This window comes from Berkeleyomyces rouxiae (assembly GCF_048999995.1).
Source record: "Berkeleyomyces rouxiae strain 22BRR77 chromosome Unknown BrBRR77_ptg000001l, whole genome shotgun sequence".
Classification (NCBI taxonomy): Eukaryota; Fungi; Ascomycota; class Sordariomycetes; order Microascales; family Ceratocystidaceae; genus Berkeleyomyces; species Berkeleyomyces rouxiae.
The window spans coordinates 1804486-1813209 of record NW_027396491.1 but is presented as its reverse complement, the minus strand read 5'-3'; the positions used below and the strand labels follow the sequence as shown (position 1 = coordinate 1813209).

Genomic DNA, 8724 nt, shown 5'->3' with positions numbered 1-8724 from the left:
CTCCCGCGTCGCGCCCTGCGCCTGGCTAAACTTCCACGCCTTCGCATTCCTTGTGCACCCCATTCAAGCCCCCGCTTCTTCTCCCATAATCCACGGCGTTCCCGTTTCCTTGTCTCGGCCCCTGCGCTGGACTTGCCATGTCGACCGACACCAACGGCAGCAGCCTTCTTCTGCCACAGGCCTCGCCGCCTGGCCTCCCGCAACCCGTCGCCGAACCCGGCCCCTCGCCGGCTCCGCCCATCGCCCCGCCTGTACATTCCCCCTCGGCCGAGGCTGCTGCTGCCGCTGTCGCAGCTATCCACGCTGACGCATTGGCAGCCCAGGCTCAAGCCCAGGCTCAGGCCCATGCTCAAATGCAGAATGGCGTCCATCAGCAGCAACATCACGATACCACCTCCGAGAGCCCCAATCCGCTGAAGCGCTCGCTTGAGCCTACCCAAGAACAGGAAGATGCCGAGCGTCTCAAGGTCGCGCGTCTAGATGGGGAGCCCTTCAATGTCTCGCACCACAACTCCCCGGCGCCCGCTCCAGCTGCCATCGACGTCAATGCATCTCAACCGGCCGATCCGGCCGCAGATATCCAGGCACATCAGCAGCAACCAGAAGCCCATTTCCAGTCGCAGCCCCAGCCCGCCGAGCCCCAGCAGCAAATAAATCCCCACCTCGCTTCTCACACCGCCACTCCCGTCCCCGCTCCCGATACTCCATCGCACGAGGCGCAACAACACGCGCAACAGCAGCACCAACTACAACCACAACCAGACCATCAGACGCGCCACTTGACCCCCGAAGAGCAGCAGGAAGTTATGCGCCTTATTGATACCGACGTGGCGGCTCGCGCGATTGAGGCTTCAGCGGCTAGCGTGGCCAATGCCGCCGCACCCACTGCCCCAATGGGCCCGCAAACAACTCAGATTACCGTCTCACCAACACCAGCTCAAGTCAACGAGGCAGCCAATGCTTTGAGCCAATCGCAAGCCCAACAAGCAATGGCCAGTGTGCCGGTTAGCACAGGCTCGGCGCCCCTAGATGTCACCGTAGGAAACGTACATCACGCTGCGGTAGTCATCCACGACGCCAACAAGACCCAGCCCAATATACCTTATCCCGGGCCCCAATTACAGCCCGGACCTGGTCCCATATCTCTTCCGAACACCCCGGTGCGACCCATTGCCTTTCCTCTGGCATCCCCACAGACTGGTTCTGGTAAGTCTAAGCCCTTCCAATCTCTCCCCTCCCCCTTATCATGGCCGCCATATCCTATTGCGCACCAACTAACACAACACCAGACAAGCCATATTCCTGCAACAGATGCGACATGAGCTTCCGCCGACTCCACGATCTGAAACGCCACGGCAAACTGCACACCGGCGAAAAGCCTCATGTTTGCCCCAAGTGCGAGCGCAAATTTGCCCGTGGCGATGCCCTCGCGCGCCACAGCAAGGGCGTCGGCGGCTGCGCCGCCCGCCGCACCAGCATGAACACCTTTGTCGACGCCAACGACCTCGATAATCACAACCTGCTTGCCCCCGACGGCAGCGTCGTCTACACCCAGCCAGACGCCCGCTTCCAGGTCGCCGAGGGCCAGTTCCAGGACCCGCGCATGACATCGCTGCATCTCCAGCCCTCCGCTGCTGCGGCTGCGGCTGCGGCCGCGACAGCCCGCGATCCTAGCGCTGCCCCGGCCTACGGCGCCGTCGGCATTCCTGTCGTCCCCTCCAAGGACTTGGCTGACGGCGTGCAGCCCACTGACGCACAGCGTGCCCCCGACGAGAAGCCGGTCGTGTCCGGCGTTGCGCTGGTGACCAGCACGCCGCCCGCGACGGCGGCCGCAGTGGCGCCGGCACCAGCGCTCGCGACACCTGCAGTCACGACAGCCGCACCCGCAGCGACGACGACGGCAGAGGCGACGACTACGCCCACAACTACCACTACAGCTGTTGTTGCTGCGACGCCGGCGCCAGCGCAGCCGGCCGTCGCGACGACGACTACGGCTGCGGACCCGAGTCTGAACATGTTCACCTCGGGCAATGCGGCGATCTGGACGTACATAATCAGTCTGGAGTCGCGACTGGCGACGCTGGAGAAGACGGACCGTGAAAAGTCGGAGCAGATTGCGGCAATGGAGAAGCACATTGGACTGATTGCGACGCAGTTGTCGGCGCCGAAGGAGTAAGAAGAAACTGGTATTTATAGTTTTCTTTTTTTCTTTTCTTTTCTCAAGTGTCTTTATTCTTCTCATTCCTTTTTTTTGCGTTCGCGTTGCTCAAAATTCTTCGTCATTTCTGAAGCCTGCCTTTCTGCGTGGAGGTGTTTTGGATCTTTTCTATTCGTCTATTCTTCTTCTTGTACGTACCCACGTGGTTATTGATTTACATGTCTTGGTCTTTTTTTTTCTTTGAAGCCACCCCCTTTTGTATCTCTTCTTTTCTTTTTGTCTGTTCAAGTCAAATCTATTCGCTATCCCGTCATGAAACAATATTCCCTGCTTGTGTCCGTATAACGTCCAACCTGGCCCATTCACTATATGCAATCATCACGATAGTACCGGGCATCATTATGGACAGGGGAGGCATAACCAAACGTGTGTATTTTAGTCCGCCCATTGTCGGCGGAGGTCTTTCTTGGTTGACGTCTGGAGCATCGGCTATGAAGGAGATAGTGAAGAATAAAAAAGAAACACTTGAAATGAAAACACGAATCCGGAAACGCCCAACTCCAAGTAAACGAGATCAACATGCCGAAAGAAACAACAACACCATGTGCTAGGCCTGAGCCGTGCTTCTTTTGCCTTCCCCCTCTGTGATATACCAGCAGCTCTATTCACCCTTGCGGCGCTTCTCGTTTTCACGCTGCAGCGACTTGAAGAAGCCGGCATGGCCCTTCTTCTTCTTCATCAGCGCCTTGTTTGCGCTCTTGTTCTGCTCAATGTATGCCATGTCGTTGCCACCGCTAAGGCCCTTGAGCTGACCAGCTGTGCGGCGGGCGCCCTTGCGCAGAGGCTTTCCGTCGGGTCCGTAGAACATGTTTCCGTCGGCGGCTAGGCCAGCTGCCTCCTTCTCCTCGTCCTTCCAGCTCTTGCTCTCCTGGTCGACAAGCAGCTTCTGCAGCAGCTCACGGCGCGACTCGGGCGTGGCAAAGGCTAGGTCAGGCGTGTTTTCAATGTTCTTGAGCTGTGTAATAACTTTGAAGGCGTAGCCCTGGTCGACCAAGAAAGCCTGGCGCTTGGAAGAAAAGGACATTTCAACTGTGTCCTTGGACACAAGCGAGTAGAAGAAGGCGTTGAATCCTTCTTCGTTACGACGCTTGGCTCGTAGCACACGGCCTAAACGCTGGGCTTCCTGTCGGCGGGATCCATATTGCGCCGAAATTTGGATGAGACAGGTAGCCTCGGGCAGATCCAGCGAGGTATCACCAATCTTTGACAGGAAAAGAGTACTGCAGTTGGGCGATGAGCGGAAGAATTCCAGAATTTCCTGGCGCTCGGCGTTGCTGGTTCCTCCGTACAAGAATGGCTTCATGAGCTTCTTGGCATACACCTCCAGGGCGTAGACGTTGTCTGAGAAGACGATAATTTTGTCGCCACGACTTTCGTGATATTTGATTAGGTACTGGCAGGCTTGGAACTTGGATGGATTCATGACGCAAAACAGCGAGCGACTGCGCGCGCTGGCTTTGAGGTACTGCTCGTAGAACTCAGTCGGCATGGGACACCAAACAACCGCGCACTGAACTTTGGCGATGAATCCCTTTTGTGACAGCTCCATCCAGTTGGCCTCGTATAGCTTGGGGCCAATCAGGAAGTTTAAATCTTCAATCTTGTCGTCCTCTCGAAGCAGCGTAGCAGTTAGTCCAAGCTTGGAATGCGACTTGATAGAGCCAACGACACGACGGAACATTTGCGCGGGCACAACGTGCACTTCGTCGAGCAACATAAGACCCCACTCACGGCTTTGCAAGAACTTCATCATCTTGGCCGACTCATGAGCACGCTCTCGAGTGTTTGTCACCATGGAGTAGGTCGTCACGATGATACCTGTGTTTCCGGTGAAAACAGACTTGCTATCGGAAGAGAAAACAGCGATGCTGTCGGGGTCAATGTTGGACCATTTCAAGAACTCGTTTCTCCACTGGATCGCAGACATATTGCTAGTAGCCAGAACCACAACACCCTTGCGGATGGTGCAAGCCGCTGTGACTCCGACTAGAGTCTTGCCGGCGCCACATGGCAAGACTATAATACCCGATTTGGCACGCCCGTTACCAAACATTTTGCTGAGACTTTTTTCCTGGTACGGACGGATCTGGGTTCCTGGTCTCAGGTCGATTTCAAGGTTGGGGTTGATGTGATCGTTGCGGAAGTCGTACTCTTCTAAAGCAGGATAATGTAAAGCCAGACACCGCTGGGCCGTGGCACCGACCTTCTCATCTTTGATTTGGAAGGCGTGGATGACCTCATGTGAGTCCACATCATCGTCATCCTCTTCCTCTGCAGCGTGGGCCTGGATAGGCTGTTCACCGTTTGGCTTGCCGTCCTTGAGACCTTCGGCTTCACGCACACCAGCGGCATCCTTCGTACCAGCAATGACTAAACCAGCCATAGTCGGTGCAACTGTTGTTGTTTCCTCAGCGCCCTGCATTCTGAAGGAGCCGATTTCCCAGTCCTTTAGCAGAATTTGTAGCACATTGGCGTCGGTGGTCTCAACATAGTATTTGTTGTTGCGCAAGACTAGCTTGACCTTTCCGTAACTTCGACCACAGTAGGTGATGTACTCTTTGACATTAGGAGGCATGTCCGTTTTCAGGAAGCGATCCAAAGTGTTAATGATGTCCATAGGGTTTAAGCCCACGGACACAGCAGCGTACAAACTATGGGTCGTAAGGCGGTATTCGTGTATAAAGTGCGGTCGGGAGGTCGGTTCAGCGATCGTGATGAGGAAATCCTGCACACGGGGTGCAAGCGGGTGGAAACTCTCGAGAACAAGCTTTCCCCAGCCATCAATTCGGAGGGGGAGTGTTTGATGATTTGGTTTAAGGCGAAGGCCGGTAAAGTCGCGTTTGTGTACCGGGTCAAAAAAGCCGGTTGCCATGTCTCTGACACCGGAATTAAGGTCGTAGGGGAAAGCGCTGATGTCAAACTTTTGGATGTTGCGGGCAATGGCCTTGTTAAGATCTTCCGGGATGTCACTAGCTTCTACCACATCGTTGTCGTCATCGCCGGCAGCGCTCCTGGGAGTGGCTGCACCGGGCGTTGAGCCCTTGGAGAGTCGGCCGGCTTTGAGAGCACCCTCAGTAGCACTGGGGGCCTTGCGCTTGGTAGCCGAAGACATGGCGGTTATTCAGGCGGATAGAAGTGGGCAAAGGAGACGAGAGGCTTCAATCAACCTGTGTGGCGTCGCAATGCGCCGTCGGCTCTAGATGAATAACTGGCAACAGAAGAAGAGAGATATAGATAAAGTAAATAATAAGCTGGTGGTAAAGAGCGCGCTAATATGTTGAGGCGGTTGTTGCAGACAGCTTGAAACCGACAACGAGCCGCTGCGGGAGATGAAAGGAAGGATTGAATGAAATAAGAGAACCAGACTTGCCAATATGGCTTCCATGACGTCTGCCTTGATGACTAATGGGCAAATCTGCAACACGGGAAGCTTACTCTAACAGCTTTATATGCAACTCTTCGAAGCACTCTGTTAGTGTCATTTTTATGGGTCTTTTCTCTACTTGGATTCACGTGATGTCGTGTTGAGAGCTCTTGTGTCACGCGCATCCAATCTCGAGTCTTTGTTTGAGAACGCGTCTTTGGACCATGTCTTTAAAGCTGCGGATGACTTGGCCACGCTGTGCTTTGGAAGATAGGACAGCATCCAACTCTAAAAAATACCTTTTTTCTTGCTCATTTCTACCTTATCTCTCTACCCGTAACCTCCACGGTCACTTCAGCCAATCAGTATCGAGAAATGGCACCTCGCAAGTCAACCAGAAGCGCTGCCGCTGAATCGTCTAAACGCAAAGTTGAGGACTTGGACGATGCTGACATCAAAAGCGAGTCTGACACCGAAACAAAGCCCAAGCCAAACAAGAAGCAAAGATCAGCACCAACACCTCTGCCTGTAAAGTCGGAGCTTCTCTCCCTGCCTGTCAAGTCCCGCGCGAAACCTAAGCCCAGGGCTCCGGCCAAGTCCAAGAACACCGACGACATGACTCCTTTAATCGAGCGCACCGCCATTTCCAAGTTGAAAAAGGCCATGTACATTGGCGCCCATATTAGCGCTGCCGGAGGTTAGTACCCACAGTTCAAGACTTGCACGTTCAATTGAAAGTTTCCCACTCTAACATGTTACTGCACCAGGTGTTCAAAATGCGCCACCAAATGCTGTCCACATCGGTGCCAACTCATTCGCACTATTCCTCAAGTCTCAGCGCAAATGGAACAACCCCCCGCTTGACCCTGCTGCCCGTGATGGCTACATCTCAGCCACAAAGCATAGCCATTACAACTCTTGCAAGCATGTTCTCCCCCATGGCTCATATCTCGTCAACCTGGCGCAAACAGACAAAGCCAAGGGCGATCAAGCATATACCAGCTTTGTCGACGACCTGAAGCGTTGCGATGCACTGGGCATCTTGTTGTACAACTTCCACCCCGGAAGCACTGGTGGTGAGAGCATGGAGTCGGCGTGTAAGCGCATTGCAGATCGCATCAATGCCGCCCACAAGGAAACCAAGACTGTCATCCCAGTACTTGAGAATATGGCTGGTGCTGGTAATGTTGTGGGTGGACGTTTCGAGGATCTAAAAATGATCATCGACGGCGTCAAAGACAAGAGTCGAGTAGCGGTGTGTATCGATACTTGCCATGCTTTTGCCGCTGGATATGACATCCGCACAGCCGAATCCTGCAAGGAGACGTTTGACGAGTTCGACCGCGTGGTGGGCATGAAATATCTCCGCGCTTTCCACCGTAAGTCAGTTTGCTTCTACTACATTATAGATCACCTACTAATACTATCCCAAATAGTTAATGATAGCAAAGCGCCCTTCAACTCCAATCGTGACCTCCATGCCAACATTGGCACAGGATTCATTGGCCTTCGGGCCTTCCATGCTATCATGAACAACGAGGCATTCTGCGACATGCCAATGATTCTCGAGACGCCTATTGACTCCAAAGATTCGAATGGCAAGTCTGTTGAGAACAAGCAGATCTGGGCTGACGAGATCAAGCTTTTGGAGAGTCTTATTGGGGCAGATACCGAGACTGATGAGTTCAAGCAGCTCGAAGAAGAATTACAAGCCCGTGGAGCGAGTGAACGTGCCAAGATCCAGGACCAGGTGGACCGCAAGTCGAGTAAGGCCACCACCAAGAAGACGGCAGTCAAGAAGGCGCCAGCGAAAAAGCCAGTGCGGGGTAAAAAGAAGGCAGAGTCTTCCGAGGACAGCGACTAAAAACAGTCGTGACGCTTTTTTAGAGGTACGAACGTAATATCAGCAATCAGGGTCAGGGTAGGCCCTTTGTTATACTCTTGCTAGCTAGACGAGCGTTCTTTGTACCAACACATAACTAGACGTGTATACGTATACATACACGACAATATCCCAACAACACAACATGGTACGGTCCCACCATTGTCATTTAACGCGATCCCTCAATAGAGGAGACTTGCTGGAGATTTCTGGCTGTACACTTGTACTTGTAGTACATCTCAAGGGACACAGTGCAGTGACACATGACGCGGTCAGATAAAATTACGATGACGCATTTAACTAGCGTGCTTTTCACCATCATGTCGGTCGCCCAGGCGCAGATTGGGGGCACTTGAGCTTTGGCAAATTAGAACGGCCAGTGATGAGTAAACAAAGACATTTCCCAGTCAAGCACTGATGATTTCACAGCGTCACGACAAGGCGTCACTAGCATTTTGTGCTCTGATTGAGGCGGCCAGCGGCTCCAAAGCCAAACAAGTCAAGGTTATGTTACTTTGAGCACAAGATAACATGGATACCGCTCTTCACTGAGTTTATCTCCAATTGCTGATAACCTAAGGTCCCTTTCCATAAACTCTACTCCCAATTCCGCTTAATCACGTCGACAATTACGCCGTGATCCTCGTCCTGTTTTAGTCCACTAACTACCACTACCGCGACGATCCCCTCCACACCCTTCACTTTAATCGGGACGCCACCGCCGTGGATTGCGTAGTCGCCCCTAATTGCATCCGGAATGGAATACTTGTCAAGGAAATCCGCCTGGTTGCCCTTAAACTTGTTGTGCATGAACCATGAGCTGACTCCGAACCGGATCACTGTGTTGCGCTTCCGACGCGCCCAGCACTCGTTGTCAGGCGCCGTTCCAGGCCCCGTGACACTCTGATACAGCACTTGTGAGCTGTTGGCCAGAGCAATGCTGATCAGCGTCGGCCTGCCCTCCCGTGCATAGGGGAGTAGTCGCGCGTGGAGCAGCGTACCTAGCTGGAAGGCATCGTCGGTAGTGAAAGAGTTGAAAGTGAAAGAGTCGCCGTCTCGTTTCAGTGCGTTTAGCTGCAGTGATGATGGTTAGCCGATGACAGCTGGTGGTGTTGGATCAGGGCCTGTGCTGGGCTTGCTCACATCATTGGAGGGCTTTGGAATAGGCTCTGGGCGGTCGCATTTGGATTCCATGGCAGTTTGAAGCTTCTTCAGAGCTTCAGCGGGCCCACCACGGGCAGTCAGAACTTTTGCGCACAT

General features: G+C 53.6%; 4 protein-coding genes across 4 annotated transcripts; 2 read left to right on the top strand and 2 right to left on the bottom strand.

Moving 5' to 3' along the window:
- Positions 1-137: 137 nt before the first annotated feature.
- BROUX77_000532 (uncharacterized protein) lies at positions 138-2176 on the top strand (the record flags this gene model as incomplete). Its single annotated transcript, XM_073750177.1, has 2 exons — positions 138-1206; positions 1290-2176. 2 exons carry the CDS (start codon positions 138-140, stop codon positions 2174-2176), a joined length of 1956 nt encoding a protein of 651 aa, XP_073608769.1.
- A 643-nt stretch (positions 2177-2819) lies between these two features.
- On the bottom strand, positions 2820-5330 carry BROUX77_000531 (uncharacterized protein; the record flags this gene model as incomplete). Its single annotated transcript, XM_073750166.1, has 1 exon — positions 2820-5330. The coding sequence occupies one exon, from the start codon at positions 5328-5330 to the stop codon at positions 2820-2822; it is 2511 nt and encodes an 836-aa protein (XP_073608768.1).
- Positions 5331-5957: 627 nt separating this feature from the next.
- BROUX77_000530 (uncharacterized protein) lies at positions 5958-7446 on the top strand (the record flags this gene model as incomplete). The annotated part of the gene is made up of 3 exons (XM_073750155.1): positions 5958-6279; positions 6350-6961; positions 7019-7446. 3 exons carry the CDS (start codon positions 5958-5960, stop codon positions 7444-7446), a joined length of 1362 nt encoding a protein of 453 aa, XP_073608767.1.
- Positions 7447-8061: 615 nt separating this feature from the next.
- BROUX77_000529 (uncharacterized protein) lies at positions 8062-8724 on the bottom strand (the record flags this gene model as incomplete). Its single annotated transcript, XM_073750143.1, has 2 exons — positions 8062-8538; positions 8608-8724. The coding sequence occupies 2 exons, from the start codon at positions 8722-8724 to the stop codon at positions 8062-8064; spliced, it is 594 nt and encodes a 197-aa protein (XP_073608766.1).